Source organism: Halictus rubicundus, chromosome 3 (genome assembly GCF_050948215.1).
Source record: "Halictus rubicundus isolate RS-2024b chromosome 3, iyHalRubi1_principal, whole genome shotgun sequence".
NCBI lineage: Eukaryota > Metazoa > Arthropoda > Insecta > Hymenoptera > Halictidae > Halictus > Halictus rubicundus.
This window is the reverse complement of record NC_135151.1, coordinates 4,235,060-4,262,903: the sequence shown is the minus strand read 5'-3', so window position 1 is coordinate 4,262,903 and position 27,844 is coordinate 4,235,060. Positions and strand designations below refer to the sequence as shown.

The following is a 27,844-nucleotide window of genomic DNA, read 5'->3' as shown; positions in this document are numbered from 1 at the left end:
TAGTTATCTCTTTTATAATTTGCTTCCACTGTTCTTTAAGTTGTGGGGGGATTTTGTGGGGTTTCTTAAATTTCTACTGCTTCATGTGCTTCGAAATTATAGTATAGGGAGCCTCAAACCAGCTTCTCTGGATCCTTAGGCTGGTTTTTAGAAGTTCCACAAGTCAAAGTTCAAATTTACAGAAGAGGAGTTCATTTGTAGTAATCTCTTTTATAAATTGCTTCCATTGCTCTTTAAGTTTTGGGGAGATTTCGTATTTTGTCCCATTTTGTCTCATAAGTCAAAATCGAAATTTAATGTAGTTTCCCCTGGCACGTTCCTTAAAACGACAAATCCGTTAACCATTTCCGCTGTGCATTTTAATTCTACAATATAAATTAGTACAAATTGCATTCCGCTTCATTTATAAATGCACATATTAAAGAAACATGACTTTTAATCTCTAGTATAACCTTTGACCTTAATCTGGTAATGTAATTTATTCTGTTAATTGATTTCGATCTCACTCCAACCTATGAAATGGAATTAGTTTATAAGCATCTGACTAATGCTACCTTACTATCTTAACCACTCGCATTAATAATGCACGTATATAATGTAATAATACAATGTCATGATGTTATGTATAATTTATGTGGAATTAGAACATGGCTGAATTTTCATCAAGAGTTTGATCACTCCCTAAGGATATTGAAGTGAAGTTTGAAAGAATAAGCTTTATTTATAGTCGGTATCACTTCTTTTTTCCAATACGAGGTTTAATACATTTTTCATTGTTCGGACATTTGGAGATTCTGCAGCTCGATCTGCATCAAGAAGTCGCAACCAGCACCGAGCGTAAACAATTGCGATGCGATTGTTTGCGATAATGCGCTTATGAAAGGCGGCCGAGAGCTAGCGAGAGAGCGTATTATCAGTCGGGGGTAGCCAAGAATTTATGCTCTGACAGTCGAGCAGTATTATATCAACAGCAGTATATACTCTTTCTCTGTGTGTGTGTGTTGTAATAATTGTTTAACGCAATGAAAGCACTCAGTAAAATTACTAAGTCTCGGAGAACAGTGACAAAGATAACTATTTAAGAGAGACAACAAGTTGGACTTCGGTGACTAAGTTTGCCTAACTGCGCCGAGTTCCACTTCATTTGATCTTCGATATCTGTTTCTTTCGCGCTAAGTTCTGCGGGCTACAAAATTTCACGTTAAACGAGCATATAAATCGGTTGCACTTGCGCGAGTGTTGTAAAATGTTTAGTTGCGAAAATTAGAAAAAAAAAGTACAGAGAAATTGGAGTGAAACGAGTACAAGACGAATACAGTGATTTGGTCATGCTTAAACGCATTAAAAAAGCTCATTTGAAATGATCTTTAGGGTCCAACAGAGTTAAAGAAATGATCGCGGGTTTGATTTTTGATTGCGGATTTTATGCGTTTACTGCGAAAATGGGTAAGCGCGATTTAAAACAGAAGAAATGTTAACACAATTTAAGAATGCCAATCCATTATTCTCAGCTTGGTAAAATGATCGAAGAACGAACTATCCGGCTTCAATCTCTAGCGATCAACGCAATTTTCATTTTGCATAAATATCCGCAGTGTAGTGGTCACTGTGACAAAATTCGAGTCTGTAATTTCGTTAAGAGCGACGTCACCAAGCGTGATTATTTTTAACTTTCCATCACAAGTCAACATATGTGTGTAACAGCAGCCTAGCCGTTTTACATTAATTTCGGAGCAGCATAAATCATGTTATTCCCAACGCATCATCGATGCGCAGCTAGAGCGTCAGAGGAAAATCTGTAACTAACGCGTTAAATTGTAAAGCAAATGCTTCTGACAAATTGAACGACATCGATCCTCGGTCACTTCGAGATGATAAATCGACGAATTACCGTGTCGAAGAAATTAAAAAAAGAAAAAAATCCGTAGAGAACCACAGTAGAGAATCTCTACCATCCGTGGAGAAAACAGAAGAGAACCACGAGTTGTATCGTCGATTTCCGCGGTATTATCCCGGTCGTCAACCGTCGAAAACTTTCGCGAAACGATCCCGCCGATCGTATGGAACCGGCAGTTTAAATGTATTCCTGTTTTAATATTCAGATCTAGATTACGCTCTCGGCGAGGGCAAATGCGGCCCCGGTGAAATGACGTGGATGGATCTGCTCATTAAAGGATCCGAAACAACCGTGGAGAGATGAGAGAGAGAGAGGAGAGAGAGAGAGGGGGGGGGGGATAGTACTCGCAACGATACGTTCACGTTCACGGGGAAGATCGGTGGATCGTTGGCGCGATATAGATACCGAGTGGTACACACTTTCGCGATGCAGTGTACACAGCGAATATTGCAATCGGGTATGCGAATCGATGGGGCCGGCGAAGAGGAAATATATGTAAAGTCAACATCCATCACTCACCGTTAGAAAGGCTAATCGGGTGGCTGATTTTCCAGCGGAACGCGGTGGACCCAACAGGGTCACGATCCTTTTCTCTCTCTCTCTCTCTCTCTCTCGCTGGTTTTCTCTTTTTTTATGTCTCTCTCGCTCTCTTTGCCATTTCTCTCGGCGCGTCGCTTTTAACGAAACCCCCGGGGGCGAACGGGTATCCTTAACTCGGGAATCGATCATGCTTGTTTGGATTTACTTGGTGCGGAATAAATGACCGATCAGCGATTCCGTGTTATGAGTCGGGTTATGATTCAGACACCGCTCGATTGTGATCTCGTCTTTTTCAACGATTTTCACGCGACATTCGGCGGGAGTGAGAAAACAACCGATTCTACTTTTCACGAGCGATTTATTTCGAGCACTGCGTGCCCGTCCTTTGGGATGTCGAACGAGTATATTTTGTGTAAAATTTTTAGGTCGAACCGGGTTTCAAAGGAAGACGCCGGGAAGATCCGCGTTTCAAGGAAACCAGCGATCGGAGGGGATCAAAACCAGCTTCCATGGGAGGAATGATCCCGAAAGGATAAATTAACGGCTTCGGTGTGTAATTCAGCCATTTTTCTCTTTACCCGATTCTACATTTTCGAGATAATCGGCTTTGAAAGTCTGCCAAGCACGCGTGCAATTGAGCAGGACTTGACTAATGTGTCTGCTCCTTTCGCGTCACGCTCATCTGCCTGTGTATCAACACTGGAACGACGGTATCAGTTTCCCGTTATAGTTACATGAAACCTAACACAATAGTATTTAGTGTCGGCATTATTATACCGTGTAGACCTCTGTAACGCAAGTTCGAAAGAATTCAAATTAGTGAAAAATGCCTAGGACTCGTTTCGCTCAACATTAGCACCAAACAAACGAACTGTCTTCTGTGATCACGCGAAGAAAATCCTATTGATCTTGCGCATGTCGTAACGATATCCTCTTCCACATTTGACAGGAGGATACGTTGCATTTAACCCCTTGCACGCGAAGCTATTTTGATGAAATCCGTGAATTTCATCGATATTAGAAAATTAATTCGACCCAGAACATTTTGTGAACAATAATTAAATTAACACGTTTATTGAATTAAAAAAAATTGCAAAATCATTTTTAGTGATGCCTCAAGGTCGAGTGCAACGGGGCAAATGAAATATTGTAACTTTGTAACTATTGTTGAAATAAATCCCGGTCGTGGATGTGTAAAATAATGTAGGTACTTAAAATGTTGATGCGTTGTTGGGAACAAAATTGTTAAAAAAATTCGCAGCGCAAAGGGTTCTTTCGAAGACATTCGAATGTTAGACGTGTGAGATTGTTGAGTGTACTTAGTTATTTTCAACTCGATAAGAGAAAGAAATTGTTTAAAATCAGCACCAATCAGAGACAGTCTTTCGAAGTTTATTTTAAATAAAAAACTTGAAATAGCAGGGAGTCTTCTGGGAAGAATATCGCGAAAGAATTCGCAATTCGAGGGGTTGATCGAAGGAATTGGAATGTCAGTACCTTGCTGAACGCCTTTCTGGGTTCTCAGCGTAATATTCCCGCCATCTTCTCTCCGCCAGGTGACCACAGGTTCCGGCGTTCCGGTGGCTCGACATCGTAATCGCAGATCGCTGTTCTCTTCAGCCGTTAGCAGATCTGTAGAATCGTCCAAATCCATGATATCTGGCGGTATCACTACCTTCATGTGACCGGTCTGTGGAAAAGATCGTTACCAACCACCATATAGTACCATTTGTCTGCCGGCGTAAAAGATCTGGCCTCCGCCACGCTCGGCCAACATGTATTCCCTTGGACATTTAAATCAAGCTTAACCCTAGGATTCGAAACTCAACGAATGCGACTGCTCAGCGCGGAGACTTCGCTTTAATCTAGGTTTACCACCGGGAAAAAATATGGAGTGGACGCAATTGCAACTACAACCGGTCCACGCCGGAAGAAGCAGTATCAGCCTCTGCATTTTATTCCCTTTCACGCTCGTGTGTTTCCCGGGCGAAATCTTCCCTCTGAATGTGACCGAAACCTTTTTACCTTTTTTTCCGATTTTCGTAACATTCAATTAAACGATGCTTTCTCTGATACTTTCGATGGTAATATTTTGTATGACTCCGCAGCGGTGGTACAGCGAAATGATTGCGGTGCGATTGAGCACGCTTGTTGAGTCGATTCGATTGCAAATGCGGTTTGCTATTTTCAGTGTTTTGGTAGTATAATATTTGCTGCTGCGCGATTCTAGAATTTGGAAATATGGAAATTCAGGTGTTCAAATATTTAAGAACTCGACAGTTTAAAGAGTCGATAATTGGAAGATTCAAAAATTCAGACATACAGAGGTTTAAACGTTCAAAGATGCAAGCATTTAAAAATTCACTGTTTAAATATTCACACACTCATGGATTCGATAGATCAAAGGTTCAAACATTCACAGATTCGAAGATTCAAAAGGTTTAGATATACAAGCATTCACAGTTGCAAAGGTTCAAAGACTCAAAAATTCAAAGACTCGTTAGTTCAAAAATTCTAGCATTCAAAGATTCAAAGGTTTAAAGATTCAAAGATTCAAAGATTCGATGGTTCAAAGATTCAAAGATTCGATGGTTCAAAGATTCAAAGATTCGATGGTTCAAAGATTCAAAGATTCGATGGTTCAAAGATTCAAAGATTCGATGGTTCAAAGATTCCAGCATTCAAGGATTCAAACATTCAAAGATTCAAGCATTCAAAGGTTCAAACATTTAAAGACTCGAGCACTCAAAAATTCAAATATTCAAACATTTAAGCATTCAAAGATTCAAACATTCAAATATTCAAGCATTCAAAGATTCAAAAATTAAAATATTCAAGCATTCAAAGGTTCAAACATTTAAAGACTCAAGCACTCAAAGATTCAAATATTCAAATATTTAAGCATTCAAAAATTCGAACATTCAAATATTTAAGCATTCAAAGATTCAAACAGTCAAATATTTAAGCATTCAAAGATTCAAACATTCAAAGACTCAAAGATTCTAGTATTCAAAGATTCGAGCATTCAAAGGTTCAAACATTCAAAGATTCGATAATCCAAACATTCAAACATTTAAAAATATGCATTCCACTTGACACTAGGTACTATTTTACATTAAAAATATAAACTCAAAGTACGTAGTCAATGAAAAATCTAGTATGGTTGAAAAGTGACTTAGCATTCGCCTGGTAAGTCGTTTTCAATCGCTAATTCGTGGGTTGAATGAAAATGTTCGTGAAAATTGACACCTAACAGACAATTTAGAAGAAGCAACACAAGAAATGAAGAAAATAAACTTAAGAGAAACCGTGTCCAATGGGGCCGATGAAGTATTAACAAATCTTTGTGACAAAATACATGCACACTTTAAAAATCCTACAACACGACCAGGAGGTTCGAAGCCCATAAGAGCCTCGGAAAAATGTTCGCAGAGGACTCTAGCGCAGAAGATTCATCGCACCACCATGGATTCCATACATTTTCACTTAAAGTTCCCGCTCGAGTAGCATCGTTTAATTACTTTCACCCACTCGATACGTCCGAGTCAACAAAACAAAACAGAAACAGAAACAAAATTTAGACAGAATTTTGCAAATTTTTTAAAAATTCTCATAAGGATCTAAAGTCTACTTCGAGTATGAAGCCGTCAGTCTGTAAATGATTAAGGATTTATGGCTATAAAGATTCATCGCACCACCATGGATTCCATACATTTTCACTTAAAGTTCCCGTTCGAGTAGCATCGTTTAATTACTTTCACCCACTCGATACGTCCGAGTCAACATCTTTCCGGCAGAAAGCATCGGGAGACGTCGATAAACAGTTTTAAAAGCCGTAGAGAAGCGTTTTCCACGAGCACCAAACAAAACAAAAAACACAGTGTACACACATAAACGTCTATGCGTATATACACACGTAGATATACGTACAATAAATATGTATGTTTGTATGTATGTACGTATGAATGTATGTACATGTATGTATGTATAAAAGGAGAGTTCTCTGGAGAGCGACCCCATTGTCACGAACAGGGATAGAAATTTTCAGTTATCTGACGCATATTATACTAACCTGACTCCTCATGGGCTCCGTATTAACTTGACACATGTACGTGCCAGAGTCGTTCGGTTGGACGTTGGTCACGTGCAGTCTCCACGTGTTATGTCCGTTGTGAGTGACAGACAGCCGTGGGTTGTGTGCGACCATGTGCGTATGAATGGCCAGAATAGCTTTGGAGTCCGACTTTATCCAGGCAACCTGTATAATAGAATCAGGGAAGGGCGGACACGTTTCGCCGTTTCAGCAGCTGATTATAAACCGCGGTTCTCTCTCTCTCTCTCTCTCTCTCTCTCTCTCTCTCTCTCTCACTCTCTACCTCTCTATCTATCTCTTTAGAGAAACAAACGCCCGCATTACTTACACTGCCAGCCGATAATAACGGATTTAGAATTAGGATTTCGGCTATTAGTTACGGAGGCTGCTCCCCCAACCTGTCCGCGACACGTTTCCACCACATAATAGCTAATATAATACGGTGAAGTCTGCCGTAACTTGCTATCAGATACCTGCTTGATACGCTCGAACATGTTTCGATCCTTTGCCAACCTGTTTCGATCATTTTTTGGGACGATAGTGTGATGGACAGGACTGTGGAGAACGAGTGAACTGTGTGTGTGTGTGGCTCCTTGTATGTATTCTTCATTTTTCCCGTTATTTAATCCTTATAAGGGGCCCAATTACCGTAATTATACTTATTTTAAAAGCATAACGAATATTAAAAAGGGATATTAAATTTTTTCATTAAAACCAGTTAATATATGTGTTATATATCTCTTTTTTAATATCCATTATGCTTCGAGAATAAGTCTAATTGATATAGGAACAGTAATTGGTACTCCCACAGTAAATGGGTCCCTTACCCTGTAACCATTTTTTGGTGTCATCAGCAAACCCAACTTTTAATGCGAAAATCTTGGGAACTCAAAATTTATAAAAAGTTTATTTTTTTCAGCCTCTCGACCATGAAAGGGTTGACAATAATTTTTCCTTAATTTCAAACATTCATACCATGTCCTCCCGCGCACATCCTTTCGTTCGTCTGTACGTTATTCCTTTGAGCCTATTTTCGAAAGTTCAAGTAAATAAAAATCGATAAACTACTCCAATAAAATAATCAAATAAAATACGAATAGAATAAACTACTCCTTAAGTCGTAACTGCTATATTTGAATTATACACAAAATTAAACCTACGTATTGCACTTTGTATGCACTAATACAGGATGTCCCAGTGTTGATGATACAACCGTGGAGGGGATGATTCTACATAAGAAAGTAAGTTGAAAAATACGGAACAAATTTTTTCGTTTTCGAGAAAATCGAGTTTAAGGATCCGTCAGGTTCGCATGCTTTAGTACGTGCAGCAAGTAGAATTGGTCGGCTATGATCAGACGCTTCAGACGATTCATGTCGAATATTCGTTGCATTTTCAAACTCGATTTTCTCGAAAACGAAGCTTCGGGTGAAAAAATTGTATTCCATATTTTTAACTGATTTTCTCATGTGGAATCACCCCCTCCACGGCTGTACCACCAATACCGGGACACCCTGTATATTCAATCAGCTGTTCCCCTGTTTCCGCTCTGTCTCTTTTCTGCTTTATTAATTTCCTCGCCCATTCTACTGTTCTATAACCTCTTTTCTCGCTGACCGTTTCTTTTACAATTATTCTTCTCGAATTATTATTCCTCTCTTTAATTCTCTACATTAAATGCTTGAAATTCTGAACCAACAATTTTTTTCTGACAGGAGAGAATAGAAAATGTTTATAGATCCCTCGAGTTTTTCTTCCAATTACGACACTTGTTCGCATTCAATGAATTGCTAAAAATTTAAGTAAGCAAGGCTGATTCTGTCTTCGTGCGTGTGCGTTCGATGCTTCGTTTGGGTATACGGTTCTTTGTTTCGGTGAAATTAATAAAACAGTGCCGCTTATATTAAGAATACGAACAGAAATGTGGTCCACTATTGTTTTAAATTAGACGAGTCGTAGGTTTGAAATTAAAAAAATTTAGAAACGCCGCGCGAAAGTCAGCGTGGCCGCACAATTAAAGTGAGCATAAAATGCAAATAACTTCTGCTTGAGATTATATCGCCCGAGGAACGTGAAAAATGCGACTCCTTTATTTCAAACTGGATAAAATAAATGGCGCAATTAAAGTTTTATTTGTAGCAAATATAGCGAATTTATCTTTGGTCCAAGGAGGTCCAGGTGGTCTCCGTTTCGCTCGTTGGTTGAAGGTAAAATTAAAAACTGCCATGATATAGTTTCTTTCTCGTTCTGTGGCTATCGACTCGATATTTACCGAAACGTTCTCCTCGGGGCCGATTTTAGAACACATTTGCGGTGAACATTTGTCGATGATTCAAGACACTTCAGATGATCTCTGTTCATCGCGGCAGTTAAAGATAGAATTCAAAATTCGTGGACTACCAACGAGCATCAAATAGTTTGCAATTTATTATCCATGAACATCAATGATGTTTAATGAAGCTCAGTCTACACTTTTAAAAAACATTTGCAGGAAGTGTAGTGTAAGTATAGTTTGTATTACTTCAGAAAATAAAATTCAAAATCCAAGTGAAGCACTCGCACTGTGTATACTTTTAAAAAACATTTGCAGGAAGTGTAGTGCAAGTATAGTTTGTATTACTTCAGAAAATAAAATTCAAAATCCAAGTGAAGCGCTCGCACTGTGTATACTTTTAAAAAACATTTGCAGGAAGTGTAGTGTAAGTATAGTTTGTATTACTTCAGAAAATAAAATTCAAAATCCAAGTGAAGCACTCGCACTGTGTATACTTTTAAAAAACATTTGCAGGAAGTGTAGTGCAAGTATAGTTTGTATTACTTCAGAAAATAAAATTCAAAATCCAAGTGAAGCGCTCGCACTGTGTATACTTTTAAAAAACATTTGCAGGAAGTGTAGTGTAAGTATAGTTTGTATTACTTCAGAAAATAAAATTCAAAATCCAAGAGAAGCACTCGCACTGTGTATACTTTTAAAAAACATTTGCAGGAAGTGTAGTGCAAGTATAGTTTGTATTACTTCAGAAAATAAAATTCAAAATCCAAGAGAAGCACTCGCACTGTGTATACTTTTAAAAAACATTTGCAGGAAGTGTAGTGTAAGTATAGTTTGTATTACTTCAGAAAATAAAATTCAAAATCCAAGAGAAGCACTCGCACTGTGTATACTTTTAAAAAACATTTGCAGGAAGTGTAGTGTAAGTATAGTTTGTATTACTTCAGAAAATAAAATTCAAAATCCAAGAGAAGCACTCGCACTGTGTATACTTTTAAAAAACATTTGCAGGAAGTGTAGTGCAAGTATAGTTTGTATTACTTCAGAAAATAAAATTCAAAATCCAAGAGAAGCACTCGCACTGTGTATACTTTTAAAAAACATTTGCAGGAAGTGTAGTGTAAGTATAGTTTGTATTACTTCAGAAAATAAAATTCAAAATCCAAGAGAAGCACTCGCACTGTGTATACTTTTAAAAAACATTTGCAGGAAGTGTAGTGTAAGTATAGTTTGTATTACTTCAGAAAATAAAATTCAAAATCCAAGAGAAGCACTCGCACTGTGTATACTTTTAAAAAACATTTGCAGGAAGTATAGTGTAAGTATAGTTTGTATTACTTCAGAAAATAAAATTCAAAATCCAAGTGAAGCGATCGCACTATGTATACTTTTAAAAAACATTTGCAGGAAGTGTAGTGTAAGTATAGTTTTTATTACTTCAGAAAATAAAATTCAAAATCCAAGTGATGCACTCGCACTGTGTATACTTTTAAAAAACATTTGCAGGAAGTGTAGTGTAAGTATAGTTTATATTACGTCGGAAAATAAAATTAAAAGTCAGTGGGTTACAAACGAGCATCAAATAGTTTGCATTTAATTATCTGTGAACATCAATGATATTTACTGAAGCACTCGCACCGTGTATATTTTTAAAAAGTGTGTCCAGTAAGTATAGTGCATACATCTTTGGCCTAAGAAGCTCCAGATGGTCTCTAAAACATTTCGTATCGGGAAAATAAACGTGCACAAAATATAATAATTTCTTTCTTGTTGTCTACGAGCATCGGCGACATTTACGCGCCGATTGCACGATGAACGTTCCAGGAAAATATCCTTGTGCGTTCGTGCAATGTGAGGTGCAGCCAGTTTAAGCATCGAACGGCCTACTTCTGCAAGATGAGCCTGAATTATCCACGTACACATGTGCGAATTGTACATTCGAGTGACATACGAGCGCAATGCGTTCCCCGCGTAAAATTCTCGCCGTGACTTCGCCTTTATCCCTCTGTATTCATGAGTTCCAGCGCAAACAACTCCGTTAAAGCGTGTAACGTAAACGTTACACCGCATAACAAGGATAAGACGGCAAACCGAAACGAAGGAGCCCCTGTTACAGCATATTTTAATCCGCCCGTACTTTACTTTCCGTCGCTTGCCGCAGAAAAAAAAAACAACCTAGCACATTCGCCGATGAATCTGGAGCAGGAATTTCCCTGTGTTTTCGAATCTCATGCTTCTTGAACATTATTCCTGTTCGGTAATGCCCTTTTTCATAAAACTGCGACTCTGAACCATTCAAGAATTACCAGTAATAATATTTCTTAATGACTACAGGCAATGCATGAAAAATGCATCGTTCATATTATTATTAAAACGAAACAATTTTTCCGACCTACAATATTTCTCTTCTATATATATATTTTTTTATGCTATACATACGAAAATGGTGCAATTTACTCGTACAGTACTGAAATGTTTAGTAATTCATTAAATACAAACAAATCTAATAATGTAAAAAATATTTTGGATAATGATACAGGACTTTTTAGTGGCGCCTTACAGTCGCCATTCGAGTGCTAAGGGTTATTGGCAGCCCTTATATAAATAATAGGAATGAGTTCTATACAGGAGCGTCAAAATGGGAATAAAAATAACACAAAAACGGAAATAGTAAAATAGATATAGTCTCTCAATAATAGTAGTAAGAAATTAAGAAGCAATTTAGTACCACAGTGTTTACTCTATATATGTCCCAAATTCCTAGCCTTCTAAGGTAAGAAGACAAAACTTCATTATTTTTCATTATTTTTTTATGGGACTTTCACTAACGTATTCGTGGCATTTCTCCTATTAAAGAATAGTATCTTCTGGCCGATATATGTCCCTGGCTAAACCCGTGTTTTGGACATATATCGAGTAAACACTGTCTATGAATTGCTATTACATAAATTATTAGTACACTGCGGATTATATGCATTTTTTGAGTAAAATAAGTAGGAGAAATTTGAATTGGCACAAAATTATTAACAGAGGAAATTTCTACTTAGCACCTATCGCTTGCAATTGATGGAGACAATTTTTATTTTGCATAAAGATCTGCAGTTTGATTATTTTTCTAAATATTGTTGCTTATTAAATTAGAAGACATTTTAAAACTTCATTAAAAAATGTATTTATTATACGAATTTACCTGTCGCCAGATTCTGTGCTCAGTATAACGTTTTATAGTATTGTGTTAGTAAGTTGTGCGTGACAGATTAACAACAAAACGCAGTATTCGCACAGGGTGAACCATTTAAGTCAACCCCGGTGAATTTGAATACCGTCGACGATATCGAAAAATGTTTTAAATAAAAGTTGAATGGCTTTTCTATCGCGGGACGTTTCCGAATAGTCCTTTTGGAAAAACTGTCCGAATATATCTCTCTACACTAGAATTAATCTTCAATCGGTCGCGTCAATCCTCGTGACATGGGGGATTGTGCCTTTAAAGTTACGCTGTTTTTATCAGAACTTGAATCCGAAAGTGTGTATAATCGCTCTGGGAAATTATAAAGCCTGAATATTCAAAGTATGCGAAACACAGCAAACTTACGTGCACACGCTCGCTCTCAGACAGTAAGACTGTTTCATTGCGCATTGTTCCTCGGCGAGGAAAATCAAGTCGTTAATTATATTTACAGCTTTGCATAAACGATTTCACGAAGTGAACACAATGTAAATATTTATACAACCGTTTAACGCGTTAATCACCGTGTTTATTTTGCTTGTTTTCCAGTTAGGCGCGTAAATTCACGAAATGCGCGAGTATGCCGACCAAAGAATAGCGACTCCTAAGAGGTAACAAATTTTTAGAGTTTTAAATCTTTTTGTTATGGATTTTCAGATGGTCTCGAGATTTATATGTTTGTTCATGTTTTAAGAAATACCCTGCAATTTTTGTGTAATTATCTTTATCATTATATAAATTATTATACGGTTTCTACAATATATCCGTATTAATTAAGATCACGATTTAGCTTATTATATGGCATCTGTAAAATGAAAATCGATAGTGATCTTAATCTACACGAATATGGTTGTCGTGTACACTAATTACTGCGTGTCTACGTCTACTTCAATGTTTAAACATTGATGTCGTAAAAACAAAATTTAATTCCGTCTCCAACGAACAACATTCATGTTTAGTTAATTTTCAATCTCCATCACGAGTTTGAAACATTATTGAATATGGAGGGGTTAACAATCTACTTTAAAATTAAAAAAGGGTGAATATATGGTTCAACATCGAATGAAGTATAAGAGGATCATTTTTTAAATTCGGCGCCGCCATTTTCCCAGTGACCGACACGTCGTTAATTGCAAGCTTACTGTCTAACATGGACAAAATATGGAAAAGATTTAAAAATGGACCACGTAAAAATTAAAAAAGGTTGAACAATATCAAATTAGCTACAATTTCTTAAATTCAGCGCCGCCATTTTCCGAGTGACCGACGCGTCGTTAACTGCAAGCTTACCGTCTAACATGGACAAAATATAGAAATGACTTAAAAATGGACCACTTAGAAATTTCAAAAAGGGGTGAACAATATCGAATGAGCTATAATTTCTTAAATTAGGCGCCGCCATTTTCCCAGTGACCGACACGTGGTCAGTTGCAAGATTACCGTCCAACACGAGCAAATGAAGCATTACAGCAGAAACGAGCGCGAAATAAAGGAAAACTAATTCGCGTCGCTGGTATCGTTATTGCCGAGGCTCTCGTTAGTAGCACCTTTTGAGAACTGCACGCAAAAAGCTTGCAGATATTCCGCGAGGCAAGAGGATTCCGCGCGCAAATAACTGTTACCTCGAATGAAATGTATATGTATAACACGATTGCCCGGGCTGAACGCGATAAACAGAAGAATAGCGACGCGTGGGAGGATTCCGAGACGCGCACAGCGCAGCCTTCGGAATAATCTACTATACACCGATACGACTTTGGGAAACGGAAAAGAAACGACAGGGCTCCGCCTCCCCCGTAATCGCTCGAGGGTTAACAACCCCTCGAACACCTGTTAAGAGAAAATATACTGTCTGTAACGAGTGCAATAACTCGGGGAACAGGGACGGAGGAGTTCTAAGCGATTGTGTGCAAAAAGTCCAATGAATCTGGATATTATATATGTTTGTTTTAAATTGATGGGTGAGAAACGAAACTGTGAAATGCTTGTACAAAATTAATTTACTGGTGAGTTCAATGACTCTGGACTGTACGAATTACTGTTAAAAATGTATGAATAAGATACAACAAATTCTAATGGTGTGAAAAATATCTAACTCCTCCGGGGATTAACTGTTTACAGTACAAAGAATGACTTAATTTGTTTGATTAAATTGTTATCAATGCTTCCATCATGGATGAATTTTTCAAAGTGAAAGGAAAGATTTAATTTTTTATTTTATTAGAATATTAGCAGTATCTGTATCTTAATTGTTGTGGGATTCTGTAGTGAATACTTGTCCAACAGATTTTAATCTCTTTTGAAGAGGTTTAAAATATTGTTACGCTGTTTTTAGTTTATTAATGTTACTCATGGGAGAAATATATTTTTGTCTAACTACCATTGTTCATAATCGATTTAGAACATTTTTGTATTAGAAATCCGTAGTATATTTATAATTTTCTATTTACCGTGCACGCGAACGTTGTTGCTTTTCGGACCACTTTATGAATACAGATAAATAAAGCAATCCTTAACAGTGACGGCCGCTGTCACGTGCGCGTGATTTCGTTAGCCAGCGGTTATCAGCCGGCATCGCGTATACGTGACTTCCCTCTGGCAGCGGTTATCCTTGCTGAATCGTAGTATAATTTTTCTTATGAGAAGAGATTTAACTGAGGTTTTATCTTAAAATGTAAATTGCGACTTTCTTGTTCTATTAGGGAAGTATTTTATAGTTCCTATAACTCTTTTCGTTAATTTTATAGTCGTTTCACCACTAGTCGTTTTCAACGACTCGAAGAGAAGTTAACGAATGAGTGCTGATAAAATTCATTTTGAGCAGTGCTATTTTAGTATAAATTTTCAGGAATCTATAGGTATAGGATCTGGTAAAATAATTATTAAAATATAGATGGATACACAGTTTCTCTTTATATTGCAATTTTCATGTACTGTTTTATTGTAAATGTTTGTAATGCAATAGCTATGGACATTCGCAAAAAAAGATGTAAAGAATAGGTGGATGCACAGCTTCTCTTTACTTTGCAATCTTTGTAGATAGCTATTTGACTGCAAACCGTCGGCAATTTACGGCCACAGAAATTCGCAATAAAACGAACAAAATTTAAACGGATCTCCAGAAATATATTTTTGCAATTCACACAAAGATCTACATTTCTTTGCAAATTTTTTTGCAAATTCTCATAAAGACGAACACTCCATTTTGAGCATGAGGCTATCAGTTCTGTAAATCATCAGGAATTCATGGATATAAAAATTTGTAAAAAACAGAAACAAAATTTCGACAGATCTTTGCAAATTTTTTTGCAAATTCTCATAAAGATGTACACTCTCCTTTGAGCATGAGGCTATCAGTTCTGTAAATCATCAGGAATTCTTGGATATAAAAATTCGTAAAAAACAGAAACAAAATTTCGACAGATCTTTGCAAATTTTTTTGCAAATTCTCATAAGGATCTACACTCCACTTCGAACGTGAAGTTATCAGTCTGTAAATGATTAAGGATTTATGGCTATAAAAATTCCTAAAAAACAGAAACAAAATTTTGACAGAATTTTGCAAATTTTTTAAAAATTCTCATAAGGATCTGAAGTCTACTTCGAGCATGAAGCCGTCAGTCTGTAAATGATTAAGGATTTATGGCTATAAAAATTCGAAATAAAAGGCACAAAATTAGGACGAATCATCGATTTAAAATTCGCACAAAGATCGGTCTACTTCGAAAACGCGTATCCACCAGCGAAATTCGGCAGAATCCGATGGCCGCCAGGTCCGTCCGCTAGGATTCTTCATTACCGCGAATCTGAGGGTTCACTGTATGCCATGACTCCGCGGCGAACGTAATTATTTACTCGCGGAGGATCGCGTGCGCAAGTCAATGAACATTGTTATTGGATTCCGGGAATCAAATTGCAATCCGGGCACGTTAGCTCTGATCGGTCTCTCGTTTGCGCGCGTGCATACTTGCTGCGTGCTCGATCTGTCGTATATCAAACGACGGTTCCATTGAACGGTTGAAAGGGCGTTTAATTCGCGAACAAAAGCTCTCGAATGACGCGAACGCGAACGGGGCGCGCGGTGCGCGATGCGCGATGCTCGACGGGAGTATGGTTACCGCGGCCCCCAGGTTTCGATCCAATAGAATTTAAGGTGTGCATAAATAACGCTGATAGACTGCGGAGCCGTCCACGCAGACAGAATCGCTCTACCTGTTGGCCGAACCAAATTTTTCTAGCAAACAATCCACCACCGGAACACCGGGCTTGTATGTGTACAACACCGTCTCACTAACTTTTCCTTCACACGTGGGCGAAATTCAGAATCGAAAATCAATTTATGGGGGATACGAGAAAAATTGTTGGCTGATGAGATTTTTTAAGCAAACAATTTGCACGGAACACCTAGCTCTGCAACACCGTCTCGCAAATTTTTCGTGCGTATGATAAGAACACAAATCGAGATCAAGTTCAACACTTTGCACTAGGTTGTCTTTAATCTAAGAAACATTGTGAATTTAATCTAAAAGGATCTAGCGTAAAATGTACAGTAATGTCTCGATCTAAGTCCAATTCTCGGGTCCGTGCCGTGACATAGATCGTGTAGGGCTACTATTTTTCTTGCGACCTCGTTGACCGCGCCGAACGTAGAAAAGGACAGCGAACGTAAACACGGACCTATCGAGTCTACCGTATTTATAAAATCGAATATTTCCCGTCAGATCTGATTCAGTAAAATGACATGGCTAATTTCATTTAAATACGGCAGATTATTTCGGTGAGATCACTTATCATTCGATTCTGTTAAAATAATTCTGGTAAATGATCCGAGAGAAGTGTCCGAGTGCAAGTAGTACAAATAGTTGAAATTGAGTGTCCGATATCGGAAAATCAATTTATAGGAGATACTAGAAACGTTGTTGGCGAAGAAAACTTTTCCTGTATACGGGCGAATACTTCATAAACTGAGATGAAATTTAGATACGGAAATTTAGAACGGTGTCCGACGTCCGGGAATCGATTTATCAGAGATAGTAGGAAATCTGTTGTGGGATGAAATTGGTAAACAATTCCTATGGGACAAAACTATCTAAAAAAATGAATAAAAAAATTCCAAAAGAAATCCCAAATCCTTAAATTCTTCCTACGAGCGGACATTTTATAAATTCAGCCGAGAACCGAGCGTCTAGCGTCAGGAAACTAATACATAGCAGTATAATTATTATGATTATTAACGTTTAGAAAGACAATTTTTTGCAATTTCACGTCAAAGAAAATATATCACGGTTTTTCGTTATTTTATCACCGGACAAAGCTGAGTCGAATTTGATTGATAACAATTACTCGCCGTTGCGTTATTTAGTACGCTTCGACGAGGAAAAATGATCATTGCTCGCGGTTCGTTAATAAACGACCCCTTTCATTCGTTTGGAACATCGAGTAAGCTGGGGACATTTTTTGTAAATAATTTGACATGATTCATGTGGGTGATTGAGACAATGTAATAAATTTATAAATCGGGAAAAAATTAGTAGGAGGGGATTAATGCGAGAGGATTAATTATTAACACAACACCACGGTAAAAATATTTAATCAATCAATTTAAACGACTATAGGGTTTTCAATTATCGTGTTCAATCCAAAAAGGTCCCAGAAAATCTTTTTTTAAATAATAATTTCAAGAAAAATGTTCAAGTTACGTTACTCAATGTAATTTGTTGATTTAAGATAAAAATTGCCACTGCCATCGAATAGTCAATCATAAAATTCTGAACTGTGTATCATAAATTTAAAAAGATTCTATGGAACATCTAACAGTAGACACTGTGTTAATGTACGATCGAATAACTCATTCAACAATAGCGTTCACGATTTTTTACCAGCAACGTAGTATCATACACAAAAATTACTGTGGATTTTTCTGCAAAATAAAAAATGTCTGCACTAATTAAAACTGTATTTCTTCTCTTAACAACTCTGATAGGATAAAACCAACCGAATCATACTCGTTAATTCTTCCGATGTATTCACGATTTCGCGTTCCATCCGTTAAAAGAGAGTGGGCCGTTAAAAATGTATGCGATTTTAAAAAATGGTTGGTTAAAGTGATAAGAGCTTGAATAATCCGAAAAATAATTCTAAAGATTTTAGGATGACGTAACAAATAATTCTAAGGATTTTAGGATAATGTGACAAATCATTCTAAAAAAATTTGAATAATTCCCAAAATACGACGAAAGAGTTTAAAAATTCGAGAACAATCCAACTAATAATTGTAAAAAATCCCAAGTTAAGTACCGAACAATTTAAAACCATTTGCCTGACTGATTGTGAGAACGAATGAGAAGCTGCCAACAACCACTCGACATCGAGTCCCCGAATCGTCAAGAAACTCGTAACAGCTCCCCTTATTCTCATCCACACCCTAAAAGACTTAAAATAGTGTTTTAAGAGTTGCCGAGGGTTGCATACCGGGATCCTTGAGGAACCAGGAGGGAACAGGAAGAGGACGAGGCGGAGACTCGGTGGATCGGCAAAAATCAGGCCCATTCATGTTGTGCTCTATATTAGCGGCTCTGATTTATACCCCTTCTTTGGTACAGCGTCTTTTCTCTCTCACCACCGCGCCGCGCCGCGAGTAACATTCGCAGTCTCCCCGTTGCCTACCACTTTTTCCACTTCTTTTTCCCTCTCTGTTCTTCAACTTCTCCCAGTTTCTTCTTTCTCCTTCTCCTCACTTCTTTCGCCGTACTATACGTACATATATATATATATATATATATATATATATAGATATACTCTCTCCCGTTCCATTCTCGGAATCCACGAGGACGAAATCCTCTGAACACGCGCCAAGAACGTTTCATCTCGCGATAGAAGCGATTGTCGATTCGGGCGCGCAATCAAACTTGGACTTCTTCTCGAAAGTGAATTACTCGGCAGCTCTGTCCCACAAGGGGCTTCTCTGGTCAGAACTGATCGAGAAACCTGCACGTACACACGCACACACACACACATATATATACGTCCACACGGTTTATCATTATCAACATACATGTAGGCTCCCCTTGTGTTGCGTGATTTACCTGCCCGAACGAGGAGAGGGGACGGATCATCTCGTTTTGGCATTGTTTTCAGCTGAGGCCCGCGTTCCCGGAGAAATATCGTTCAGCTACCAGATATGATTCGTGATATTGTGGACGGACAATCGTTTGGAAACTCGCGGATTGCAGCTTTCCTTCGACAACAACTTCGTCTTCGACTTCGAGCTTTGTCAATTTATTCTCCTCGAGGTAGTTTTACGGCCTTGCGCGGACGTTTTCGGACGTGCAGAATGACGATTACGTGCTCGTTCTTTTTGGAATGAGCTCGTTATTCGAGGTACATTGCGCGACGAGGAGAATTTTGTTTCGAGATGATTACTGTTGCTGAATAGTCCTAAATATTTCCAATAGACCGGATTTCTCAGGCAAATAAAAATTGTGTGACTTCATTGCAAAATATGGAGCTACTAATAATTACTCAAGGTCAGTTAAGGTCACAGGCTGAGGAAACGTAGAACTCTGACAAGTGCCTGTAAGGTGATATATTCGTGCATGATGTGATGGTACGCTGATGCACATCTTCAACTGTTGTTGGAGCACTCATCTGTACGCTATCTTTTAACAAAAATAATCTTCTTAAATTTTATACGTCTCCACTGTCTGTGACCTTGAATGACCTTCAGTAATTATAGTCACTGAATTTCTAGTGAAAGGGGCTATCATCGTAGGGGTTCACAAAAAGGGTGATCCCGTTTAAAAAAATGAAGGTGACCTTGAGATTTCTAAAAAAAAATAACAAAAACATTGTTTCTATGGCATCCTGCGAGCCCCATTGAGCCATTCAACTTTGTCCGGAAGACATTTGACGTATCTTTAAAAACAACAAAGATATTTGAGATGCAAACGTGTTAGGTGACTCACCCCGTATGCATTCAATTCTTTCCCTAATCGTCTTAATAAGTCAACAGTAATAGAACAATATTTTTATATCCTTGGAATATTTTTACTGTTTGGGATTTGATCTACTCATTTTTCAGTCGAATTATCAATTATACAGGGTGAGTCACCCAACGTTTGCACCTCAAATATCTTTGTTGTTTCTAAAGATACGTAAAATATGGTAAGGACAAAGTTGAATGGTACAATTGGGCTGACACGATGCCATAAAAAAATGTTGTTTTTATGTAATTTTTTAGAGATATCAAGGTCACCTTGACTTTTTTAAATGGAACCACCCTATTTTAAACACCTACAATGATAGTCCCTTTCATTAGGAATTCAGTGACTATATTATTCCATATAGCGTTTGGTAACATACTGATAGTAATTAAGAATGCTGAATAACAATAACATTGAAGGACCTTAGTATGTTTACTTTAACTACGATCATAGTATGTTTACTATTTACTACAAGTCTCAACTGTGATAAACGTATTCTGCTTTCATATTCTAAATCTTATACGTTTACTCTGTCTGTGACCTTGAATGACCTTGGAATAATTATTGTCACTGAATTCCTAATGAAAGGGACTATCATTGTAGGTGTTTAAAAAAGAGTGGTTCCATTTTAAAAAAGTCAAGGTGACCTTTATCAACAGTAAAGATCTTTAGAAACAACAAAGATATTTGAGGTGCAAACGTTAGGTGACTCACCCTGTACAGTTGTAAGGTGGACTGTCTGAGAGTTAATAAATAAATAAAAAAGTATTTAAAGAAAGGATTGACGAATGAGTTGAAGAAAAGGTTAAAGAAATATTTAACGAAGGGCTTAAAGGAGGGGTTGGAGAAGGGGTTAAAGGAAGAGATGAAAATTGCCAAAAATACAATGTGGGGTGAGGAGAGGTCGACCTGTTAACAGGTTGGCGTTGCGGCTGTTCTTTTTGGACACCCGGTACCGGTCACGTTCGTATCTAGATTTCTCTGGCAACGATCCCTGTATACGACCGGAATATCGCGGTAAACTCCGGTAATATCTGCCGGTAAGTTTTTACAGTGACTGCACGCGAACGTAAAACCTGTAAACGCAGACTTCACCGTGTCGCAACCATACGCAATTCCAATCAACTCCGCGTGACATCGTTTCACGCTGGCTTGAGATTTATTAGGCATAACTCAAACGGATCACACACACACACACTACCATGAACAACAGACGACATTATTTTTTACACGCAAATCCTTCCAATTATGTTTCTTTTGAGCAAAATGTGACACAAAGTGTCTTATCTTTTCAATTTGCTTTTAAATCTTACTTTTCGTTTCAGAATAATAAAATGAATTACTTAACCTCCTCGGGAATGAATTTTTTAGAAATAAATGAAACGATTTTAACCCTTGGTAATTAAACTGTGATGCGTGAAAATAACGATGCTAATTAAAGACACGAATATGATCGAATGCTTTTGGTCCAGCAAAAAATGTTTTGCCTTATAAAGAGACACAAGAAGTTCAATGTAAAAATTATATTGGGTGTTGAATTTATTAATTGAAAATCGGATCTCCATTCATATGTCTCGATCGTGATCTTTTCCCTTTGTAAATAGGTATACTTATCAAAAATGAGAATAATCGTGAACATGATGAAAAATGGAGGTATCAACGTATGTGGTTATCAAAATGATTTGTTACCAAACAATTTTCTATTGAATCGTAAGAAGCTGTAAGAATCGTATACACTTTCAAGTGACACAAAACAGCTTACAGCTTCTCAATAAAAAAATCATTTAAATGATCCGAATTGCAAATGATACTGAATCCAACATTTTCAATGTATGTGCCAGTATTTTGGGTTAAGAAGAAACTATAGGTAAGCGAATAAAATTGAGGAACGTTTCTGACCTGCATAATTGGCACATATTGATTGGTATTGGTTGATTTTAGTGACATTTCGAAAAATTGGTCTGTTTGAATTAGGTCCCCGGCCGGCCGGCAGTGTACTATTTCGACCTGGCACGCCCCTAATCGACTTACTAATTACACACCGACACGTGGATGCAATTACCTTGTAAGATTGAAGATGATTAACGATGCAGGTGAAGGAGACGTTACGACCTTGAATGACCGTATGGTTCTCCAGGAGTGCTAGAAATTCGGGCTCGAGCTCGGACTTTGGCATCGCTTGACCTGGCTCGGCATAATTAACGATCGTGTAATTAACGATCCGGCAACTTTATATCTAATTAGCCCGCGCTCGCATTGCAAAACTACTACACACAGAGCCGCAAAGCTGAGTGCAATGCACAATCATAGAGTTTTGTCAAAAGAAAAGCGGTATAACCTGCGCCCGGATCCTGAGGGAATTTGGTTTAAACAAACGTCTTTTGCTGAACTTTGATTGAATGGTTTCCGGGATACAAATCTACTTTTTTTAATGTCTAGACATTTAAGTCCGATCTAATAGAAAAGCAATGACATTTTTTATTCTGATGCTGAACAGTTCCCTTTTGATGTTTTCAATCATGTACAATTATTATTGCAGATTTTATGCACTTATAGTATTTCTGGACTTCCAAAATTATATATTGATAATTATATATATTGATAAATACTTAATAGATTTTAAATTGGAAATTCTTCACATAGATAAGCATCATTTAAATTTTGAGAAGTAAGTTGGATCGCAATTGACATACAATTCTGAAGAAAAATCTAATATACAATCTAGTGACGTTCAATTAATTTATGTATTTCAGCTAGAAAAATTTCAATTAAAAGCAAACGGCTGTTTTTGGATGAAATTTATTCGAACAATGTAGGTACTCGAATATGTTAATATGATTTTTATCTTCTTTGAAGCATAGTAGAATTTTTAACGAACAGGATAAATTTTTGTTTGATCACAATTTCTCCATATCGGCGCACAAATATATCTATATTTGCATAAAGATCCGCACTCCGGTAATCACGTTCGTGTACACCGAAACTCCAGTTTCCTGTTATACCTCGAAGTTCGCAAGTTTTCATTCATCATTCATCATTCATCCATCTGTTTAAACCATACTGTATCCCAACGTGAGCGATGGAGAGATCCGAAAGACGTTGAAATTTCAGTTTTTAGTTCTTCCGTTCGCTTTTATTTTCAATCTAACTTCTTAAGATTTCAAATTGGAAACGCACAACTGCACTTGGAAAACTTTGATAATTGAAAATGACAAAAAGGGTGAGAGAAGAAGGGGGAGGGGGAGTGCGGAATTAAGGTTTCGGAACGGGGGTTTAACAATTCTGCTAACTCAAGATATTAACCGGTAGTGCAAACTTTACAACATACTGCGTCTTCAATTGCTTAGAAAATTACAGAAACAACAAATTTTATGTCGCTACATTTTCCTTTTTAAAACGATGCAATCTAAAAATGTTGATATTCGAATTACTTTCATTCTCAACACAGTGAATATCAAAATTGTATAGACAAGTTGAAATTGAAATAAATCTCGTGCGGGATCCCAGCTGTTTAATAAAAATCCAACTCGGTCGTTAATCTCGGTGTTCTAAAAATTATGAAAATTATTAAAGGATCGGCACAGCGTCGAGGCACGAGTTTGCAGAAGATTTCCACGACACACTATATATCCATTGCCAGCGTTCCTCGACGTCCCCATTTCCATTTTAAACGTGCCATTTGTTAGCGGGGCGCGATCGAGAAATTACAATACCAAAACTGTGCAGTGGGTTCATATTTAGCCTTCGAGATCTGCGATTGTAACAAGTTCAGTTTTACACCCTGTACTCGGTAGTCGGACAAATATTATCTTCTAAAATCTCTGTTCGAAATCTATGTTCGAGGAAACCTCGTTCACCCCCCCCCCCCCTCTCACTCTCTGTCCCTCTTTCGCTCGCAGAGCGTTCATCCTTCCGGGGCCGATATTGATTTCTCTTAATCTTTACATCTCTTTTACCGATCGGCTTAATCTAGTTCGTCATGCATATCGGCCGCGCATAGATTCATGGGAACGGCACGCTGGCAAAGTTATAGTGGCAATAATTCTTTTCCCGTCGGCCATTCAGCCTCGCTCCTTTTCTCCGACGCGCTTTTTGTCGCGTGGCACGCGCGGACCTTGGGGTCGGGAAAATGAATCGGGTGAACCTGCGGAACCTACCCGTCCGATTTCGATGATTTTTGGATATCTTCTAAATCCCAGCATTTCGAACAACTTTTTACTGCGCATGATAGCGTCGATCTCGCTTAATGCCCGAAATATTCGTTAAAAACTGTCGGTACTAGGGTAAGGAACCCAATTACTGTGGGGGTACTAATTCGTGTGCCTACAGATCTATAGCATATATATTAACTGATTTTAATGAAAAAAATGTAATATCTCCTTTTTAATATTGCCTATGCTTTAAAAATAAGTATAATTAAGTATGGGCACAGTAATTGGCACCCCCACAGTAAGGTAAAGGCACCAGTAGTTGACCAGGTACCAGTAGTTGACCATTTTATAGAAAAACATAAAAAATAAGGTTTTTATGAGCTGTGCACTTTTGATGAAAGTGAATCTCGGATGCCATGCTATCTGTTGTTTAAATTTCAAAAGAATTGCATGCGAAGTGAAGTATGCATAGTAATAACGGACGTTTGAATTCATTAAGGTTAGTAACATGCTGATATATCTCTATTTCCTTAACGTTTCTGTTAAGAAAAGCTGTACGGTTCAGGTAAAGAAATCTATACGTTGTGAACTTTTCGCGACCGAATTATTTGCTGTTTATATTCTCACAGAGTTTTATAAGTGATAAATGCATTGTTTTTGTTATTCTAACCTGAAAAACAATAGTTTATTAGGTGGTCAAATATTGAATATTGTTTTTGAACAATTTTTAGAAGTTGACAGGCGTGATCAATTACTAACGTGACTGGTTTAAATTTGTTTACGACTTATAATGTATCCATTTTACATCTACGATTGTTAAGAGTACAAAATATAATTATAAATTTTGTAGCATGCTGTGTTTTAGAGGATGACCACATGGTCAACTATTGATTGCATTCACGGTCAAGTATTGATCAGTGTCTTTTAAAACAGCCATGTGCGTGACATTATAAATACCAACGGAAAATTAAAATGCATTTATTTAATTATTTATTTCAGAAGTTATTTCATTACTTATCGAGAGATGCCTCCTATCAAGGGCTCCTTTAGAAATTATTCTGAAGAGACGATGAAATTTTTTTTTTTGGAAAAATTCTTCGTGTAACTAAAACAAAAGCGACTATTTCGTCCATGAAAATGTACGGGCGATTATGGAAGTGGCCAGACAAGCCTGATGTGCTGGACTACGAGTGGAAGGCTGTACTTTCTCATATCAATGAGCCCACGAAATCGAGCAGAACTCGCAACGTCTACTCTGTTCCTGAATTGAACTTTTTATGGAATTGATTTATTTTATTTCTTATTTTATTCTTTAATTGTAATTTGTGCTAGTAATTGTTAAAACTAAATGATACTAAAATGATTCCCAACATTATTGCTTTAACCCTCTTTCTAGTATAAGTGGTCAACTACTAACGAAGAGAAGGTCAATTACTAGATTTTTCATGTTTAAGAGTGGTCAACTTCTGAAGCAATTACAGAATTTTTAAATATGTTCCTTAAATTTGTATAAGTAAACTTTTTTTTAAAAGTGGCATTGTTACATAATCTAGAAGACTTAAAGAGTGTCTTCAGGCATCGACTGTCGCTATTTGATGACAGAGCAAGCGGTTACTGTTGTTTGCGTGATAAACTTCTCTTAACTGGTCAACTACTGATACCTTTACCTTAATTGGATTCCTAACCGTGCAGTGAATTCTGTCTGTCTTGCACGTCTTTGGCACGCGTCGCTAATGTGCAAAGGAAAACGTTGCTCAACGTATCGATTTTTATAATATATCCAAAAATCACCGAAATCGGTAGATAGCTGTTTCGCAGGTTCGCCATGAATCGAATTCGACAGAGAAAGGGAACTAGAGGGGAAAGGGCGTCGCATAACCAGGGCATGCTTCGCGAGTTTCGCCTTGTTAAATAATAATTGTCCGTTGCAATCGGACGCCCGGCATCGAATAAATTGAACCGCGGCGCTTTTATCGACGCCTCGTACAGGCCGATTCAAATCTACCGCCGCGAGATTTATGGTCTGCTGAACTCCTGTCGCCCGTCTAATATTAGAACGTCGCAGAAAAATATTGCGCCCAGTTACTTTTTTCCTGCTACGCCCTTTTGTGACGCCCGTAAAGAATATTGCTCCATGAACCACCCCATTGCTTTTCCTATTTCTATCTTTCTGATATTTATTCTAAATGAAAAGTACACAACGGAATGCTTTACACGGAGAGTCATAAACAATTCATATTTCACGTATTGATTTTATTTGTGAATAATATAGACGACTATTGTATATTTGTCGTCGTTTTTTCTTTGACACCTTGCCATCCGAGCCGCTCATTTTCCAAATCGGTTAACCCTTATAAACTGTAGAGGGGGTTCATTCGTGTCCAGGCGATAATATGTTAAATTAACCCTTTGCACTCGAGGCTGAGGCAACATTTAACAGGTGTCGAAAAAATTCCGGAGTGAAAAAGGGTCAACGTAGCACGTTCGAAGGTACTATATGAATTTTTCCAGATTTGTTTTAAAGAACTAAAAAAATGCATTCGACACGAAAACACCCACGTTTACAGTTACCGTAAAAACGTTTACACCCTAGGGGTCACTTCCATATAATAAAAATGAGAGAAAATTAATAAAAACGTGTAGCACTGTTTCAAGCAGAAGAATAGCAAATTAAATATTTTTTTCAGACTCGAAATTCACAGTCCGGCGACACGTTACGCTAATTTATAGCGTCCACTTTCGAAAATCCTACTGTCTGGGCTTCCTATGAGTGTTTGTAGAGAGCCGGCGGATTTTTCGCGAGAATTAGCCGGAGAAACGGCGTTTCCGCGAGGTCCGCGGTTGAATCAGCCTGTAGGAGTTTGTTGGCGCGCCTAACGAGCGAAATTTGCTTTTTAATTCGCCCCGGGTGGAAGAAACAATCGTAACGTTCGGATGTACACGTAATTTCTGGCTTGCCTGGTTCGCGGGAATGCTTTTACGGGAAGCCGAGGACTCCCGATAGTGCTTTTAGAAGCATTTTATTTGATTCTTACCGAAAAGTGGAGCAAAGAAACGCAACGGGGGATGGGGAGAGAAGGTGGAGGAGGGACAGAAAGCCTGGAGAAAAAGTACGGCGGGATGCTATTACGGATACAACGGTGAGATTCGTTCCCATGATTTTGTAGGGATTAAAAACTTGTAACTTTCGCTTCGTATTGCGGCCAATTGAAACTTCTACTAGGTCCCTCTCTTCCTCTCTCTCACTCTCTCTCTCTCTCTCTCTCGCTCTTTCTTGGGGTATGGTACCTCCCTCTTCTCTTCCTGTTTCCTAGCTTCGGGCTTGGTAATCGGGTGAGGAGTACTCGAGCCCCGAAATATCATTTGACTCTTACCGAAACTTGAATAAAGGAAGGAGGCGAGAAAGAAGCAAAGAACAATGTCCCGCGATGCCATGCCATAGAGTCGGCCATACGCCATACGTTCTGCAACAGAAATTTAATTTTCGTCAGACACATCAACCCTTTGTGTATATTCGAATATTTTTTAAATGAGAATAACTCTCTTAAAATCACACCGAGTCAATTGACTTTTCGTTGAGAAGATCGGAGAGTTAGTTCACACCAGATGATACGTACACTACCGCTCAAAAGTATCCGGACACTTGCGAAATATGTATTAGCATTGCATAAAAGTTATTG

General features: G+C 37.8%; 1 protein-coding gene across 1 annotated transcript in view; it reads right to left on the bottom strand.

The window, feature by feature from the left end:
• LOC143352437 (lachesin) overlaps positions 1 to 27,844 on the bottom strand; it is a 90,529-nt gene that overhangs the window by 4,373 nt on the left and 58,312 nt on the right. The window contains exons 2-5 of the mRNA XM_076784921.1: positions 27,539 to 27,628; positions 22,076 to 22,197; positions 6,510 to 6,695; positions 3,935 to 4,127 (exon numbers count right to left, since the gene is read on the bottom strand). Of these exons, the coding sequence (XP_076641036.1) occupies positions 3,935 to 4,127; positions 6,510 to 6,695; positions 22,076 to 22,197; positions 27,539 to 27,623 (586 nt within the window). The 5' untranslated portion in view covers positions 27,624 to 27,628. The remainder of the gene's footprint in view (positions 1 to 3,934; positions 4,128 to 6,509; positions 6,696 to 22,075; positions 22,198 to 27,538; positions 27,629 to 27,844) is intronic.